General features: G+C 39.5%; 1 protein-coding gene across 1 annotated transcript in view; it reads right to left on the bottom strand.

The window, feature by feature from the left end:
- Positions 1-20,048, bottom strand: part of CEP112 (centrosomal protein 112) — a 175,211-nt gene that overhangs the window by 10,812 nt on the left and 144,351 nt on the right. Inside the window, exon 24 of the mRNA XM_049812666.1 lies at positions 7,111-7,200. Within this exon, the coding sequence (XP_049668623.1) occupies positions 7,111-7,200 (90 nt within the window). The remainder of the gene's footprint in view (positions 1-7,110; positions 7,201-20,048) is intronic.

The following is a 20,048-nucleotide window of genomic DNA, read 5'->3' as shown; positions in this document are numbered from 1 at the left end:
TTTGTAGATAATAATCAGAAGCTACTTTTCCTATCACCGTTTCCCCTCTTTCAAGAACCAAAATCTAACCAGCATCTCGAGTGGAAAACAAGCTGTCAGGTTTAGAAAGCTTTGCGGTTGGTAAGAGTCTGCTCAGCTTTGGACTGAGTGGGGTGACAAATGGGTGGGTGAGGGTGGGTAGTGCTGGAGACAGCCCTGGCCGCGCTTCCCTGAGGGACTTCTGGTGGATGGCATTTGGTGCCGATTAAATTGCAATCAAAATAATACTTTCGCATTTAAATCATGTGAAAGATCAGCACAAAGCTGGCCTTCTCCAGTCCTTTTTAGCTCCATCCAGGCACCTTGTCACCTAGAAGAAATCAATGGCACAGCTCACTAATTGAGCACTCATCGCTGAGAGCCCACACTGGAGATGAAGTGTCTCTGCTCTTCTCTTCTGTCATCTGACTGGCTCCTCCATGCATTCCCATTTCTTCTTTTTTTTTTTAATTCCCTGCATTAAATACCAGCATCATTGTCCCTTGTAGTCCTACTTTAAACACTTCTGAAAGAACAAAATTCCCTTAATTGATAATACGCAAGCGAATCACAGATGCTCTCAAATGATGTGCTGCTCTCTTAAAAGAAAGATCTCTTTCTCATTCACTACCATTTAAGCCGAAGAGCTAGAAAACTGACATTTTTAAATACTCTCTAATTCCTGCATGCCAGCATATGCTTCTATTCTTTTTTTGGTAAAAAATCCCTTTTTTCTTTTAACTATTTGTTCTGTAGTTTCTGTTTCACTGTCTTTCTCCAGCTGGCCACTTCGTTCCGGTAATTCATTCTGTTCTATGAAGTAGACATATATTTGTGTATTTTCCAGTTGTGTCTGATTACCAAAGCTAACATTTGATCATTGACTTCCACACGTACATCACCATCATCCTCCTCTTTTCCCTTTGACAGTTGCAGAGTTAGTGAGAGCCTTCTCTCCCGCAGTTCCTGCCATATGGAGCTCCCGGGAACTTTCAACTCCATTGATTTCCAGCTCCTTTCAAATCCCACCTGCAAATCTGTTTTTCTGTGCTTGAATCTCAGCTTCTATCTCCTTCTGCTAATCTGAAACTTCATGCTATACAGTATAATTTACTATTTTCGCTTTAACTCTGCATTCCTTCCATAGTAGGCTGTTAAAGAAAATGCTACACAAATTATAAAATGTCAAAATGCGAAGTTATGATTTATTGTAACAGTCTTAATTAAAAATTGGGGGGCACGTTTGTATTAACGTGATTAATGAATATATTAATGGAATTGCATGTATGGTAGACACTAACCAACGTAAAAGTGGTAGAATTGGGCTCCAAATAATGTCGGTGGTCATTTTATGGTACCTAAGTCAACATTGCCATACACCTATAGGGGCACCTATATCCATGAAAGGTCCCTTAGAGAGATATAACCAGAATCAGTCTGATTTTTCCCCATCAGCCTCGATTGGGAAATCTGAAAAGAGAATATCATACTGAGAAATGGATGCTTTGGTCTGCGTACGCCAAACAGCCTGGCCAGCGTGCTCCGACTCACATCAGATTCTTCACCGCTTCTGTGTGGCTCTCCAGCATCTTCTTTTCACTAAAAATGTTTTAAACTTGAAATTTGTTCACCGTAAGGAGTTAGAAAGGGAATTTTCTATTGTGCTGTCTGCAGACATTGAACCAGCAGATTTTCAGCTGCCAGCCGGGGGTTGTTTGTCTCCTACACTTTTATCAATATATATATACACGTATGAAATGCTTTACGGGAGGAAAGCAGCTGAAGTACAGAGTACCCTCCTGACCCCAGGGCGTGGGGGGTCGGCAGAGCAATGGATGGACAGGAGAAGGACCCTCCTCACCCTCGCACAGCTGCAGAAAAAACAAGCGCTCTTCAAATACATCCTCTGCGGTCCGTGCTGGTCGCATAGAGAAACGCAGGAACTATTTTAACATGACAAGATTGGGTGTCGCCGTTCTTGAAAGTCACGGTGGAAACTTCTTTCCGACTCTCCCTCTCTTCCCCATCGCCCCAGAGCCTGCTGAGCCCTGGGGCCAGCGCTGCCCGCCCAAGGGGTTAATCGCCCGGTCCGCAGGCAGTGACAGCGCGAGGGCTGCTCTCTGTGAATCACTTCTGCGGTTAAGATCATTCAAATCCAGACTCGGCTTCCCATTTCTGTGGGAGCAGAAATGGGTCTCTGGGGGAAAATTTTTGGAAGCGTTTCAGCGACGTGGGTTGAAGCAACCAGAGCAAATGGCAGAATTTCATCACTGCCTCCAGCGCGCGCCAACTGTTTGTTTCTCGGTTTCCAAAGTGCTCCTCGGCTCTGCACACCAAAGGCTGCCTAAATCCTCCTCACCTGCAGCTGGCCACAAAGCAAAGCTTTCCTTTTTAAATGCCTACCCTAGAGCTTTCTAGCCTGATTTTAGATGACTCTAACACGTCCTGAGAAAGACAACCCTCTGAGAAAGTCTGGAAATTAAAGGCAGGGGCCCCAGAAGCTCTGCCTGGCTGTCGCGGTTACCTGGGGCACCTGCAGCAGGAGAGAGGTTGGGTTTGCAGCAACCTTCCTGCAGTGGTTCACCCACCTCCAGACAGAGGAAAGTCCACCGCTTCCACGTGTTTTTTCCTAGAGCATATATAGCAGGGCAGGGTGATGGAAGTGAGGGCAAAGATTTTCTGTGAATTTATCTGACTGCATTTAAAACTCCACGATATCTTTAAAAATTAGTTTGAAAAGAAACACGGACCAAAAGCCCTAAACTAAAGGGACATTAATATTCCGCAAATCCTCCAGTCGTCATTGTATTATGAACTATTTGGGACCATACCCTGGACACAGGCACATGTCGCTCATCTCTCTCTTACTGATTCTTTACTCCCAGCTCCACAAATCTGCAGGCAGTAGCACTGTTCCCATCAAGGAGAAGGTGTGGCAAATGTTAGAAGTTCTCTGTGCTACACGGCAACTAAAATTTCAGGATGATGCATCACAGCATTCGTCTGAGAACAAATATATTTAGTTGGCATGGAAACAGTAAGTTAGGCTGAATGTGGTAAATATCCAGCAGTCATAAAAAATTGAGCAAGTCAGAATAATAAACATTAAAAATGAAAACTTGCTGAATGCTTTTGAATCATAGCTCTTTTACAATTATCACTTCTTTTTTCGTTTGAACATGAGTGAAATCCACTTAACAAACTAAGCTGTTCCATTTTATTCCAAATACTTCTACAATATCCTTACTCAGATAACTCCTTTCTCCCCTCTTTATAATTTATTTGAGAAAAAAGAAATTAAAGGGCTGGAAGTCTGCATTGGAATTCTCCTTCATTTCCTCAGTAATATTCATGAATTGAACATAATTGATTTTCTGTCTTCAGAGAATCTCTCTCCTTTAAGACTCTATTTGTGACTTGACTGCTTGGAGGAGTATTCCTGTGATTTGAGTATCTGTAGCATTGCTACTTCAGTTGTTTGTGAACATGAGGAACAGTTTTCCCTCTATTATCCCCAGTTAGAAATTTTACACTGCACTCAATCCACCCCTGTAGTTAAAAACATCAGAACAAGAAATTAAAAGAACAGGGGCTTTTTTCTCGGGGGGGGGGGAATATTAAAAAATATTGCATGTAATTCTGGAAAGAGAGATTCTTGGAGCTTTTTAGTATACTGTGTTGGGGTGATTACCCTTACAAAAAGGAACATGAAATGAAATTGAATGAGGTAGTCTAAAGAAATCTGGGTAATAAAGCAAGACGATCACTACCATTAACTTTTATACAGGCCCCAATTCAGCAAAATCTGTTGCACGTGCCTAAATTCCAGGATTCATTAAGGCACATGCTTGAGCTCTCAGTGATGTGCGTCATTTTTAATTACACATTCACAGGATGTAAAGTCTGCTGTATGAACAATTTAGATTTTTTAACTATGACTGACAACTGCACAAAGCCATATGACTCAAGAAAGAGAAACATTTTTAGTAGAATGAAAGGTCTTTCCATCAGAAATCTTGTCTTACATTAGATCTAGGCATGTATCAGAGACAACCAAGTGATGCACTACAAGAGTATATGATACAGGAACATAACCTAAATGGGATTAGTTGATGGGAAGCCGGTTCCCAGAGTTACGCAGCACTGAGATACAAGAACCTTCAACATTGCTTTGCAAGGAAAATGTTTGGACACACCCAAATTTCGTTGGAACCTTCCCAGACTGCTTCAACTGTCTTGGGACTATATATCAAACCCCCTACATACAAAAAACTATATATTAAGTGTGAGTTACACTTTATTTACTGCTGGTTTGCCACTTGCCATGAATACCATTACATATGTCTTAAGAAGGTGGACATCTAATTTTTGAAGGAAACATCCAGCATCATAACATGAAGAAAGATGATACAGTTCTGAGACTACAATCTAGAAGTGTAGCATTACTGAACACATGGACCATTGTCCTAGAAAACCATGCTTAGCAGAGACAGGACAACCTTTATGGAAAAGATAAAATTAATGAGGTTAGTCAAAGTGGGAGAAGTTCCAGGCACTTTTGACAAACGTACGTTCATCAGGATTGGAACTCATCATTCAGATAACGTTGCCATACTGCACCACTGATGAAACAACACAGATATAACGTGATTGCATCTACTCACACAGCAAAGAGGATTGACGAAGTAAACAGGAGTAAACACAAGTTCATACAAGAACACCAAGTATTGGAATGAAAAAGCTCCATAAAAACAACAGCTCGTCTTCAACTGCAGCACCACGCTCGCCTCCAGACAGCTCTGGGCTTGCCATCAGAGTCCTTCTAACGTATTTCCCCCCCTTATTTATAGGATAGTTTGTCTCCCTAGTGAATTATAATAAAAAAAGGTTAACTCTGTGCAATCACCAGAGGGTTATTGTAACAAAGAGTTAAGCTTTGTGGATCTGTCAGTCACTCCTAGAGACCGAAGAGTTATAAGGACATTGCACTGAAAAAAGACAAACATGGAGCACTAAGATACCACCCAACAAGCCATAACGAGAAACAGCTTTTTATTTTTAATTAAAAGCACAACAAAATGTTTTTTCATGTCTCATTCATTTGTTTGTTGTTGTTATAGAATCAAAACACAAGATTTTTCCTTTTAATGAAAACCAGAAGCTGTTTAACCCTCTCTCCTCCTTATTTATAGACATGAAAAAGCTCAGGAAAGTGGCCTTTGTAATAGCGCCCGTGCAAATGTTGATGTTTTATGCAATTCCAATTCAGACAATATTTGGTAAAAGCAGAAAGCAAGTTCTAAGTTTCTGCCTTAAACATTTCAACTCCCTGATCAGCTGATGAGTTGTTAGCCATTGTTAATACTTGATGAACATGTTTACAGGTAGCCTGGCCAAGACATAATAACTGGAAATATGTCAGAGCTGTCATTTTTGCATTTTTCTGCTGCAAAGATAAGCATAACTAATGGATTAACCAGTCACAGTAACAACTTCCAAAATGTTTGTCTGCAAAATAGACCAAAGCCACCTAAACAAAAACATCCTCGATGGCTCCAGCTTCTTCAGAAAGTCCCAACAGATGAATGGCAGAGACGAGACCGTTGACAAACTCAGATATGAGCGTTACCATAAGTCTGCTAACATATTACCACATTGCAAGAAAAGCTCTAAGCTGGATGGTGCAATGTCATTTAAATGACATTCCTGTTCCATTTGTACGGGGGAATGGGACATTACCAGCTGAGCTAGTCCTTCATCATAGTGCTGTAGGTTAGTTTAGACCAGGTGCTCACGTAAGAAAAAACCCTGAAGGCAGAAAGGGGGGACCATCCTGTGAATCTGCACGTCTAGCCTTCTACCTCTGTATTTCACAAGTCATTTTTTTGTTTCTTCTTCCGGATTCTCTCTCAAAATGGATCAGGAAGAAAGCAAAATGGCAGTGGCAAAGGTTAAAGAAAAACATAATAAAAAAGAGAGATTTGGAAGAGGATTCTCATAGTGTGCAGGCCAGTGCTGTTCCCCAGGAGGGACAACCGTGCACCAAATAGCTAATTTTCCTCCTTCTTTTCCAGAGACTCTTTCAAGCCAAAATGCAATGCTTGCAGGCCAACTCACTCATTACACCAAATTCCTCCAATGCTGCAAGCAGTGCAGCTAAGGGTGAACCTGGCCCAACATCTGGATTTGGGAGGCAGAGGGGGAAGAGAGCAGAACAGCTAATCACCGACTCTCCTGAGAGGAAATACATGAACATAAACACCCAGGGGGAATGACAGGTCCCATGTGCAAGTAGGACAACAACAACTGGGGAAAAAAATATTTGAAATTAATGATTATTACTCTCCTACAACCACCCCAACTTACTATTCCTGCAGGTATAGATTTAGAAATGCTTTATATAGGATATCTGTTACGGATAAAGTTTACTCAGCACCAAACAAAGTTCTCAAATGCTGCAAAACCCAATTTGTGTTAGAAACCTGTGAAGTCGTATGTGATTCAGATATCCACCACCTGTATATTTTCCTGAATGTTTCAATTTAATCTGGTTCGAATGCAGATCATTGACTTTCTGTTTCAATACTAGTCTGTAAACTACATACACTATTTTGCTTGAAGCACACTAAATCTCTGACTTCACTGAAAGTATCCAGAATAATTTTAGCACTATTAATCATATGGAACTGTTTACAGACAACATGCTAGGACAATGAATGCATAAGATCAGGAATAGAGATTATTTTTAGCTCAGTTTTTGCCCAATTATAATTCTCTTCAGACAAGCCATTAAACAACAGGTTAGAATAGTCTCAGAAACCTCTATTAAAACACTATAGTCAGTTCAAAATAAATGCATCATTTAACAGCTAGAATAGTTGAAATACCAACTTGAAATAGAGAGCATGAGATAAGTATTTGCCTGTAGGGTTCAGACAGTTTAATTCTCTTTTATTACCAAAAAAACAGAAAAGCAAGCTAGCTGAAAATTTTGCAGGGAAATATGTGCTTTTGCTTTGAAGCAAGATATTATTTTTAAACATTGAACCTCCTTGCCCAAGGGAAGAGGACAGGGGAGACAGCAGCCGGTACCTGTTCGTGGGTCTCCAGCTCCCAGCGTTGCAGCTTCTTCTCTGCAGCCCGCGCCTGATTGCGGTAACTTTCCACTTCATCTTGTAAGGCCTGAAACAACACCAACGGATGCAAAACACGCATGAGAAGCACGGGATGGCAGAAAAACTTACGGGTAATGTCGTTCAATGAGCTGATTAAGAAAACAGTGCAGTATCAGTACAGCTCTTCAGCTACAGTTGCTTCCAGCCATACATGAGAGTTGCTAGGACGCGACAGACCCAGTTTGGCCACCCTTATTGAGTCGAGCTCTTCTGCACAGGTAGGACCATGGCTTGAACAGGAGTAGTTAAGTCTTAGTAGTTCCATCTTACTATAGGCTACAAGAATTCGTACTAAAAATGTAATAAATATCCGCAAAGATGGAAAGGGAAATGGAAATGTTGCAATTGCAACAATTGCATTTGCATTTGCAATTGTCTCCGATTTTTGTTTTCATCTTATTTGTATGACCTGTGCTTCCTAAGGACACTTTTGCAGCGTACCAATAACTTTTCCTTTAAGCCAGAAGAATAATCCTCTCTCTGGAAAACCATGTCTGGAATTTGCAGTGAAAATTTATTCCATATTATTGAAATGGGATGCTCGCCGAGATGAGGGGCTCCCCTCCCGCCCCATAGTAAAGTGTAGCATGTGATCTACAAATGAAGTATAAATAGCAATAAATAAAAAGTATTATGATCATGTCACTTTACCACAACTATCCAGTCTTTATTTAGTTCAGAAATAATCACTTCTAAACCAAGCTCATAAAATGCATTGACAAATTTATTCTGTCATTATTGTTCTTCTTATATATTTATTTTTATTTTACGGCAGTCCCTCAGAGCCTTGATCTTTTTGTTATATGCTTAACAAAAGAACAGTCATGCCCCAAGGAACTGATAGTCTATGTTATTTCTAACAGATACACACCAAACAAACAATACAAAGTTTCAAAGATTTTTTTTTAAAGTTTCCTAGTCATTGTTGAATGTTTGAATACACACTTAACATTTACTTACACATTTACTAAAAGCTTAGTTATGTTGTCAGCTTGAATAAAGGCATTGTTAACCGCAAGTGCTGACTTGAAGCAAAGTGCACAATGTGGATGTTAGATTGACATCAACACAGAGGCGGCTACGGCAGCAGAAAGGGAATATTTTGAGTTATCTTTTGTACGCCAGGAAATCAGGGCATTGCTACCCATCAGCTGAAAAGCGTGGCACAGAGTCGGGACTGGCCCTGGGAGGGGACTCGCACTGCAGATACACTATAAGTGACACCAGAGATGCCTCCAGTGTTGCTTTTTAAAAACCTGAGCTGCACAGAGACCTTCTGCAGAGTGCCCTGCAAAGGAGAGACCAACGAGCCCATGGACTCTTCGTGTGCTTTGCAGAACATGCGAGACAGTTCACGTTTGCTTCCTCCAAGTAGAACACCCGTACATAAACCAGGATCATTAAAAGTACTTGCAGCGTAAAGATTTAACAGACAGGCCCCCCCCCCCCCCCCCCCCCCGCTCTTTTCCACAGCACTGAGATACTGTACTCTCAAATCATTTACAGGATAAAATTGCTATCGAGATAAGATAAGAGGACTACTTATGATAGATCTTGCACATTGTTTTGAAGTGATGCCAGGCATTAACTTTAAAGTCTTATAGCTATAAAACTATTACATGTTCTGATGCCAAAAAATTTAACCAGACCCAAGCATGAACTTCAGATCTGCCCAGGGACTTTTGTGCTATCACCGCTTCCGAGAAATTTTGAAATCCAGGCTTTGAATATATAACCAGTCTTCAATACTCAACAAGTCTTGCAGTACCAGGAATTTGCATTAATATAATGAAATGTATGTGTGAATTGTGGGATTTTTGTTTTCTTTTTGTACATCTAATTTTGTGAGGTAAAACACAAACAAGCATAGTTTGATTTAAAAACTAAAATGATCAGGTCATGCAACGCAGAAATGTGATAAGGAGCAGAGCCGTTCCACGTACCAGAAAGGTCACCAAAGACCCAATTAATTTGACAAAAGTCCTGCCGTAACTCCAAAATGTCCAGACATAACCAGTACAGGACGACTCTCAGGAATATTTTGGATAAACTACAAAGTATGACCTGTCTTCTCCTGCTATTTCCACAGGATCAGCTTACACAGTCCAAATAGCTTGGTATGGTGAAAAATAAGGAAGGAGAAAACCTCGCTACACATCAGTCGTCCTACCCGGACTCCCTCCTTGTGCTCAAGAGCAAGTTTCACTCTTTCACAGGACTTTGAAGATGGTCAAGAGATAGCACGTATATGTACGAATGTATATATATGTACATATTTGTCTTAGAGAACAGATTTATATCACACTCCATCACACAAATTGGCAAGTTTTTGAAAACAAAACAGGATCTCAACTTGTTCCTGGTAAAGACAGCAACCTCATGGTGGCAAAGGAGAGAACTGGTGCACCGCTGTCATCTTCCTTAATTTCTCCATTTTTACTTTCCTTATTTACAACAGACAAACGTATTTTGCAGAGCATAAAATGAGAGGTTCCTTTAAATCTGAGGGTTTGCAATGTATCTTAAAGTAATTTAATTTGGGAAATTCAGATAACACAGTCTTTGTTAGGTCCACCTACTTTAGATAGTGCTTGCCAGCGTGGAACACACCTTTTTTTTTTTTTTTTTTTTTAATTATGAGAGCAGACAATGTCTTAAGTACAATTTAGAAATTAGGTATTTTTACTATAGCATATAAGTGTAGCAAACGATCAAGTCTTATACTTATCCATTCAACAATTGTCCAAACCAGAATATACCATATGAGTTTACAGACATTTCCAATCACATCATAACTGGCTGGTGGCACATTTTGCATTGGGACAGCACAAAAAAAAGACTAACTCCTCTGATCAATCATGAATACCTGTAACTTGACCATTTTTGGACTATTGCTGTGTTGCACGCCAGCTCTCCTGCCAGTCACTTTGTAGAATCTAGTTTTGTGTATAAAGGATGTTCCATGAGTAATTAATGTTCATTTGGGTATTTCAGCTTTCCTATCAGCACAAGGACAAAAAAGTATAACCAAAAGATCAGTATTTGATCAAAGCCATGCCATAAAAAAAAAAAAAAAGTAACATCAAAATCTCATGGTTGCTATAGATTCCTGCATATGATTACCTCTGAAAATAGTAATTAGAAGTAAGCAAGTTTGTTGCCCATGATTTTAATTTTCTAGGAGGAATCACGATGGATGTCATGAATAATGCACCCTTTTGAAGATCACACTGAAAATTCTCTCTATTGTCAAAAAGCTTCATATGCAGTGGCCAGAGCCTGAATGCTGATAGCTGTTTCTGAAGCTACTCAGTACCCTCAAATCTTTTTCTGTATCTGACAGAGAAGCTTTTGTCATGTAGAATACTCTTAAAAACAGCAGACGACTTACCCCAGGTACACCACAGAACATCTCTTTTGTAAAATTCAACAATGGGGTTTGTTTTGTTTAGAAATGCAGTTTTTATTCTACAGCTTCAAACTGTCAGATTTTGCCCAAAGAGTAACAGAGCTTATGTTTAATAACTGCTGAGATGAAGAAAATGGGGTAAAAAAAAAATAAAAAAAAAACAGGCCAATTTTTAAGTGTCAGAGGCTTTTTTCCCTGAACGGAAAACAAAGACTAACTTATTTAGTTAAATTTTTCCAGGTACAGAATTAATCCCTGTCCCTCAGCTTTGCTAAGTTGACTTACATCACTATTATAAAGACAGGGGGTTTTTTTCAGTTAAACTGGCTTTCAAATGCCATGTAAACATGTTTGCTGTTGAAAGTCTACACCATACCTGACCTTGGAAGTGCTTTGTGTTGGCCTGAGAACAAAGAAATGAAATGTTTTGCTTTCCAGCCCAGATATCCTACACTTTGAAAAGCACTTAAAAATGTAAATGAGATAATAAGCTCTACTGCAACAATGTGGGTGAATTACAGCTGTATAAAAGGAACATTCATTTGATTTATTTATAAAAATGGAAAGGATCCTAAAATAAAATCATATTGTAAACATTTTGGTGGCATACAACATCGAGAGACACGAGAAGAATGGAAGAGAAAAGTAACAGCTTTGAGAAGATGCCACTGAAACGTTACGGCCAGATTTTGGGACGTCAAGTGGAGCTGGTGGACGAGTCCATCACTGTCACTGAGATACGTGAAATGTTTGGGTACTGGCTGATATGAAAGGAGAAAGGAACATCTGAACTGCATTTCTGGGTAGGCACTTTTTTTTTTTCCCCTATTATTCTATTGTGGCTTGATTATCATCAGCAAAAAGTTTAATGAAGTTTATTTCAAACCCAACTCTGCTCATAGTAACTTGGGGCACTTTGGAGACAACTGAGTAGCACATGTGGAATTAGTGCGGAGTTTGGCCTGTGCGGCTCACAGAGATGCTGGGAGGATGCACGAGACCCGAGGAATTCAGCCTGACTTCTGGGTGCCAGACTGAGGCTGCAAAAGAGGGTGTTTTTTAAAAAAAAAAAACAAAACCCAACAACTTGTAAAGCATATAGTTTTGACAAGGAGCCATAGAGAGACAAAAAGGTACGATGCCAGCATTACAAAATCCCTTTTCAAGGCAGGAGTAAATTTTTGGCATTAGTTACAGGGCTTAATCTAAATCAACTGAAAGCTGGTAAGAGAAAGAGTTCTAAGAATCACAAGAAAAGTATGAAATAGGAATATATGAAGGATTTAGTCTTTAATATATGAAAACTGATTTGATTATCCTTTACCCACAGGATATTTTTAAAAAGAAGTGTTGGATTCCCTGAAAAAAAAAATTCAGTTCTGGAAGAATTACATAAACCATTATTATCTTTAATTACTTGGTATTGATTATTACTGTGAAGATACTGTATTTACAAAGGTGTGATGTTTTGCTTCTCGAATCTGAAATAATTTCCTACTTTTGGTGTGTTCCCGAGAGTAGACAGGGCTTGATTCCTGCCCCCATCACATCAGTGGCAAGTCTGGGATCACAATGATTTATCTCTCTGGTACTGAGGGTTGAACAAATAAGTGACACTCACAAGGAAAGGAAAACCTTCTAGAAAATGTTAAAACCCCCAATGTATTTTCACTTTGAAACAAAAAGTGTCAGCAGGAAAGTCCCTGCTCATCATGATCAGATTATGCCAGGTAATGGCAGAGTCTTTTTTTGATATACATACGTAATTCTTCTTGGCTGTACCAGCAACTCTGCACACATGGATGTGCATCTGTATCAAGAGAAGACCTCAATATTTATGACCAGTGGAGAGTAATACAACAACTAAAGGTAGTAATAGTGAGCACTCTTCATCTTCAAAGAATTTTTCAAACGTTACCAAATTAATATAATTAGTTAATGAAAGATGCAGTAATAAAAGCTACCATAATTACCCACTGTAGTTTTAATTATCTCCTTACTAATGCCCACAGAGGAAGGCTTCCACTTTACATCCTCAAAACATGTGCCAACAATAATCCTGAATACAGGCCCCTCTTCAAGTGCCTTCTAAATTCAAATTACATCCACTGATGTGTTTTCTCTCCCCGTTCATGAGAAGAAAACGTAGCTCTGGAACTCTAAAGAAAATCCATGCGAATGTTAACAAAAATTAAAGCAAATTTTGTTCCAGAAACATATATGGAGATGCTTTAAAACTTTGTCATAGAAACATTCAATCTTGAGTACCTTTATCTCTCCATGAAGCTGTAAGTATGTGCTGGCTGGGCAAAAACTTCTCCTTTATGCTAGGTGCTCTCACAATTTACAGAGTCAAATGCAACTCCTATTCAAAGAAAGCAGGCCAAGTATCCCATCAAAATTAATCTCAGAACTTAAGTAATTTTAAAGTAAAATATTTTATGGAGATAAGTAAATTTGTCTGGGTTCATTCCTACTATAAATAAATTGGGAAAATATATCTAGGAAGACCACTGACGTAATGCCACGAGTCAGAGCGAAACAAGTGTATTTTTAAAAAGTGAAATACTGATGTTTGAGCCAAATTGTTGGTGCATCCTCAATGCTTTTTGGGTTTTCACCGAGCTTTTTTCCACTGACACTGCTCCGAACCTCGGACGCTGCTCGGTCTCCGTGCTGCATTCCAGCGCATGACTGTTTGAAAACCTCTGTACTTCAGTTCTCTCTTGGTTTTGGTGTAAAGCAAAGGAAATCTTATGGTTTTAACCTAATACATATGTTTGCCGTTCACATATGGCAAAATTCCTTTCTGGTGGGAACTTTTTCGCTGTTGTTGCAACACACTATATATCCAAGAAGTCTCCTTTGATGTTGAACTATTGCTCCACTACTCATTATGCTACTGATTCAATATGAAAGGCAAAATTTCTGTGGTTTTTGTTAAAACAATAGCTTTGTTTTTGCAAACAAAGTTTTCCGCAACCTATATGCAGGGGCCAACATTACTGCAACAGAAAAGAAAATATCTCTATTATTTTATACTGAAAATAGTTACGGTGTTTAATAACACAAATTATTCTTCCATCCTATAGGTAACATTACAATTACTATTATGACTGTACAGAAAATTTATGCTTTATTGCTACTCAGGAAGAGAAAGTAAAACACCTTAAGCCATATTTTACATCTCTCTAACACTTTCCTTCCACTGACCTCCTAAGCCTTTCACCATCAGTTCAACTTCATTACCTGGTTGAAGTTGCTAACAACCACGTACGGGTGGTAGAGAGTCCTGCAAAGACCAGTCTGCACGGTGTCCTACTATGCAATGACAGAACAGCAAATCTGGGAATCTTCATGCCTAATATATAATTTTAACCACTAAACACTACTTCATGAAGAGTGAACATGAATTACAACGTGGAATGAAAATGCAAATGGTAATACCTTTTTAAATGTGTGCCTAAAAGAGCTGGTTGTCCATTTTCTGCTATCGTTATGAAATAAAGGTTTCTTTGGTCAGGAATCAGATAAAAGAGGTAATTTCCAGAGGCACAGAATTCATCAACTCCCACTTGGAATAATGTGAACTCCCACATATTGGGCACATTTGGAAGTCTGGCCCACTTTGCTGACATTTCAGAATGGGAGTGGAGATCTTGCAAAACCACCCGAGCCATGGGCTTTGCCCATTCACGCAAGCCAAGCAGCTCCTTTTTGCACCAGTCTATATTGCTTCTGAGCTTTGCCAGTAGGAGATGCCGTTGTGAAGTATAACAATTTCTTCCCTTGAGGGACTGTGGGAAGAAAGAAAGGGGTTCAGGAAGGAAGGGAATAATTTGACTCTAGGAACAAAATCAAGTCTCTCTAGTAGTAGTGAAAATTTTTTAAAGTAGGTCACTTAACGTAAAAGAAACATATATGCATACATTTTTCCAGTGTGGTAGGCTCTAATGCTACACTATTTTCATTTTTTTGCGACTTACAGGCAAGAGGCTGATCGGCAGTACATTATATGCTCTGGCTCTTGACTGAATCATCAGCATTAGCTCCTGAGCAGTCCCTTAACACTTCGGATCAGATTTCTTCTGGATTGGTGTCTTTTGGAGATTCCCTGAGCACTGTTAGGATTGTCAACGTGCATATTTTTTTCCTGCTTTGTTCCTATAAAATACTGATGTGTTTTCAGAATTTTTCTGTAAATACCTAGTTGAGCTGACCAAAGTTTTAGGACCGTTTTCCTGCAAAGTCTTTAGCCATGCATCCCTAAAACACCTTGATAGCACCAGCAGAGCTATTTGTAGGCTTAAACTTAGGCAAGGGACTAAGCATTTTGCTGAGTCAGGGCTTCACTGCATGGCACTATAAACTCAATTCTTTTGAAACACAAAGGATGTCATAAGGCAGAGGAAGGCCTGCAAAGATAAAAATGCAAAGAAAACAGCAGTGTAAATTGTAAAGTTAGGCGCTTTTTTTCATGGGGAGCCAAGGAAGGAATCGTGTTCGGTTTGTTTTTAGTGGCTCAGGTGATAGGCAAGGGGGAGGGAAGCAAGGTTCAAAGAGCAGTAATAAACGTGCTTTCATCTGCTTTTCTCAATGAACCACAAAACCCAACAAGCAGTTGCCATGTGCAAGCATTGTTTTGTCTGTTATCAGGACATTTTAGGGCTGTCACGATGAAGTCATTCAGAAAGCTTGTCAGCTCGAAAGATTTATTATAATATTTACGTGGAGTATTTTGTTAGCATCCTTTAAAACTGGCTTTTTTTTTTTTTCCAGCCTCCATGAGTTTCATGGTCAAGAGCAGGGGCAGAGGTTGCCAAAAGGAGAAGAGTGCTGAACTTTTTCCCTCTTGCACTCTCGGAGGTGTAGACAGAAACACCAATGGTTCACATATACCAGATAAAATGAATCTTTTAAACCCAAAGATACCATGACATCTTAAGCATACTCTTATGAAGGAAAAGTTCAAAACTCCATTTTAAACCACTTATGAGAGGATTTACCAAGATTCTGCCTAATGTTCAGCTGACGCATTGTCAGAAACATTTATCACGAACCTTTTGAAGTTTCTTAGCTCCCCCCTAGTTATTAAAACTTGAACTGCAGAGTTTGTTATCAGCCTCAGAGCACACACAAAATACATCAGGTATTTTTTAAGTCAACCTTTCAGTCTGATTTTGAGACTATTACACAAAATAAAACATTCCCAATCAGGTTAATGTCTGACAGATAATGCTGAACAGGCATAACTGCTGCTCCTGATTGATCCACGAGACAATTTTCATTTCCTAATTTGCTTTTTATTAAACACTTGGCAATCAAAGGGACCGGCAAGGAGTCTGCCATTCTCGGAGCAGGTTTCCTGTGAAGTCCTGATGTTGGCTTCAACATTTTCAGACAACTTCTTGAATTTTTGATGCAATGTCATAAGAATGTCTAGAACATTGCATCAATGGGTATGCTGTGCTAGTGAAAAACTGCTATTGTGAATGCAAATTAAGTAGTAAAACATCTGGTTTTGCTGCTTGCTGTATTCTTACCAACAGCTCTGCAAAAACAAACATCAGGGGTTTGAGCAGAATTTCCTGCAATGATTTAGGGAACGCCTGACTCATGATAAAGCATATTTATCAATCACTTGCTGAACAAGGCAATCTTTTCACCGCCGGGGGCTTCATTCCCAACGAGGTTTATCACCAAACTGCCACTTTAAGTGGGTGTTCGGAAACTTTACACCTGGAGACAGACCAGAGGTTCCAGTAGATCCCTTGTGCTCTACAAATGTCTCCTTAAAATGCATTCCTTGTCACAGATGCATGAAGACCTGGAAATATAAACATTTCTAACAGGCTTTACAAAGCATCTTATTTTGCTATGCTCTCTTAAAAAGTAAATATGAAAAGCTCAGATTTTTCTAGTCAATAGGCCAATCTGATTCCCAGTAAGAACAAAAGAAAAACTATTTATTTTGTGCAATGAACTAGCAGACTGCCCAGTATTGCTGGAGTTCTCCCATTACATAAAATAACACACATTCTTACAGACACACACGCACAAGAAGAAATCTAATAACGTCTTTACACCTTTCAAAGTAACTTTAATCAACCATACTAACTCACAAGACAAACCACTGCTTTTTGAACTGAACAAGAGCAAGCTTGACTCAACAGTGCCTGCACACTCAATACATGTAAGAATGTGAGATGCAGCAAAGTACTATCTTCTAAAATTATGTCTGTAAGCCAAAAATGCAATGATTCTTGACAGGGGAGGATGCACACTTGGAAACTTGGAAATTCTTCTATTCAAAGTCTTTAATGACCTTCAACCCAATTATATTTGCAACAAGACATCATAATGCAATTGCTCCTATTTAAAAGTATGTGTGACAACTGAACGTTTTGAAGTTTGATTCTTTATTTTTTTAATCACGTTGAGATGAAGCTCATTTACTTAAAAAGAAAAAAATGAAAAAGAATGTCCTCTGCAGCTGGTCAAACAGATTACGAAACTCTAATCTCACTAGCCTGAGGAAAACGAAAACTGTTTTTCAAGTATCTATTTTATAGAGCATTGGCTTTATACTTTTTAAAAGAGGCATTAACATAACTGATCAGAACATCCCAGAATGTTTCTGATCTAGTTAATCATATGACGTTATGACAGAGACACTCGCTGTCATAATGCCAATGTTTCTAAACATTTCTAAAATCCTTTAAGTTCACATTTTATTCAAAATTAGACATGGGTAAGATCCATTTCAGCTTCTTCTGAAGTTTTTTCTTCTATTTTAGGGCTCTAGAGTACTAGTACAGAATATTTTACGTAGACAAACAAGTACACACGCAGCAAAGAACAATGTCAGGCTCCGCAACCTATTTAAATGTTTCTGATAGCTTTTTATTCAAAATGTGTTACTCTAATTCCTGCATCATTCATCTCTGGGAATACCCACCACCCTATTTCTTCAGCTCTAACATAACCTTTTTTTGCTGAACTAGAATCATCAGTAAAGAATGAAGAATTTGTCTAGTTTAAATTTATTGTCTATGCTTCCCTTAAAAGCAATCATTTAAAACATTCAAGCCACACTCATTGCACCTCTGAGGACTGATACATATTGGACGATTTGGGTCTGCAAACTTCCAGCGGGTCTGTGCCCCTCCAAGCCAGCCCTGGCAAGAGCCGACTGCGGACTCCCTGGTAGACTCCCCGATACGAGCATCACTGCAATAGGCAACTGCTTGGCCGCGCTTGAAACAAACACTCAACATTTGAGCTTTTGACGCTGATAATTTCACCAATGCCGGTAACAAATTAGGTGTAATTTATACATGGGCAAACTAAGAAGAGGATGGGAGGGGGGAAAAACACTTGCCAAAGCTATTGCTGTGTCTTAGATATAATTTGACAGAATGTCAATAGCTCTTATCACAGTTGTGACAAAGCAGATCTGATTTCAATGGTGTGTTGATTTTTTTTGGTTGGTTGGTTGTTTTGGGGGTTTTTTTTAAGTCTTTTTTGACCCAGTTTTGAGCTGAATGATGGCTGAAAGACTGTGCTAATTCAGTTAGTGGATCTTTCTACTGTGGCAGAAAAGTCTCATGTGGAAATGCACGAACAGGAGAGAACCTCAGCGCCACTCAGCAGAAGTTTTTGTTGAGTTGCTTGTGAAGCTAAAGAGCATCCCCAAGATATCCCTCTGCTTTTCCTTCCAAAGGAGTTCCACAAGGTCATGACAAGGCAGTTAAAATACTCCCAAAAGGTACAACAAGCCCAGAAACTATATAGAGGGGAACGTTTTGCCTCAGACCATCATGAGTGCTAAGGGGACAAGGACTCAAGGAACAACCACACAGATCCACAGAACAAAAAGCCATCAAAGACTATTAAATTCAGAGAGCAACTCCCTTAATTGCATCTTGCTGGAGAATGGGAAAGTCTATTGAGGAAATGTCCCTAAATCTTCAGCCTGTTCTGCTACTCTTTTCTGGGCATCTCCTATCAGATCCCATGTCCCAGAAGACAGAGAGAGATAGACTCGAGTTTGACCCAGCACAGCCACTTCCATTCTCCTTGAGCCAAAACAATCTCTGCAGTTTATCTTCTACAGGACTTTCAGGCTTTTGAATGACAAGTGTCAATCCAAAGTGTCAATATCCACAATACAGTTCAGTCATCATCCAAAATGCTCTGAACAAGAAAAATAATCCAATCGGTGTCTTCTGGTTTCAGAAACGCTTGGTGAGAATGTTTCTGCGCAGGTAGAAAATGCTACAAGAGTTTGACTGGCTGAGGAATGCTTGATCAATGCTAAGTGAACAACTGCCAAACCTGTTTGGCACATCTAAAAGGCAGGCAGGCTCTTTTCATTTTCTCTCTTTTTTTTTTTATATATGTAAGTAGTTCCAAATATTCTTATATGGATGACATTTTTAAAATGCAAAAGCATTAAAAATAACAGAAAACAGATCAAGTTCTAAAGCACCACCGGTTTCTCATTTGTGCAGCTACATACTAACGTCTCTCATTAGACCTGCGCAGCACAAAGAGCAGAGCTTTCCAGGCACTTTGTGCACACACACACACTTTACCTCATCACAAATGAGACATAAACTGCAGGAAAAACAATACATGGTGCAGTGGGAAAGAACTAGGAATTCCAGTATTGTTAAAGTTGCATAAATCTTGATCTAGTTTCAGAATCTGATAAGGAAGCACAAATAAGCTTGTCCTCTGCAGAGGCAGGTTTCGCAAACAGCAAGTTAGAGAGAGGGGAGAGACATCAGCCTTCTCACATACACCACGAAGGCTGGATTATTAGAGACAGGTGCTAGCAAATGAGTCCACAGCAATGCCAAACTTGACTTGCAAATGCACATTTCCATACGATTCAGGACGGAGGGGAGACCCAGTAGAGGACAGTGGAAAGGAGAAAGCAGCATGTAAACACTTAAGGCAAGTATAAATGCTAACAGTGATGACAAAGGCCTCCCTGTATTCTGTGCCCATCAATCACTTCACATTTTCCTGTGTCGTCCCCGCTTTTCAGATTTACACAAACGTAAGCAGAAGTGATGTGTTATTCTGGTAGGAGGAAGAAAACAATATATCAGGTATGAATTGCTCCTTGGGGCTTAGAGCACAGCTGTGGTCAAAGGTGTTTCCAGGTATGCAGACAATTAAAACCCACCGATATGATTCAAGTTATTACATAGTCTTCAGTAATTGCTGTTTTACCTTGCTGAATTACAAGTGCAAAACTGTAAAGGATATGAATGATAGTAACATTAGGAACAAAAATATAAGACATTTAAATATAGACATATCGAGCAAAGCAATGCTTTCTTTTCTGAAGCCAGCGAGAGCCAATACACGTCTCGGTTTTCTCCTTCCAGCTGCCTCCAGAGTTCTGGCTTGGTCCAAGTGTGCAGGTGCTCCTG

Source organism: Accipiter gentilis, chromosome 10 (assembly GCF_929443795.1).
Source record: "Accipiter gentilis chromosome 10, bAccGen1.1, whole genome shotgun sequence".
NCBI lineage: Eukaryota > Metazoa > Chordata > Aves > Accipitriformes > Accipitridae > Astur > Astur gentilis.
The sequence above is the reverse complement of the archived record's forward strand: the minus strand, read 5'-3'. Positions and strand labels throughout refer to the sequence as shown.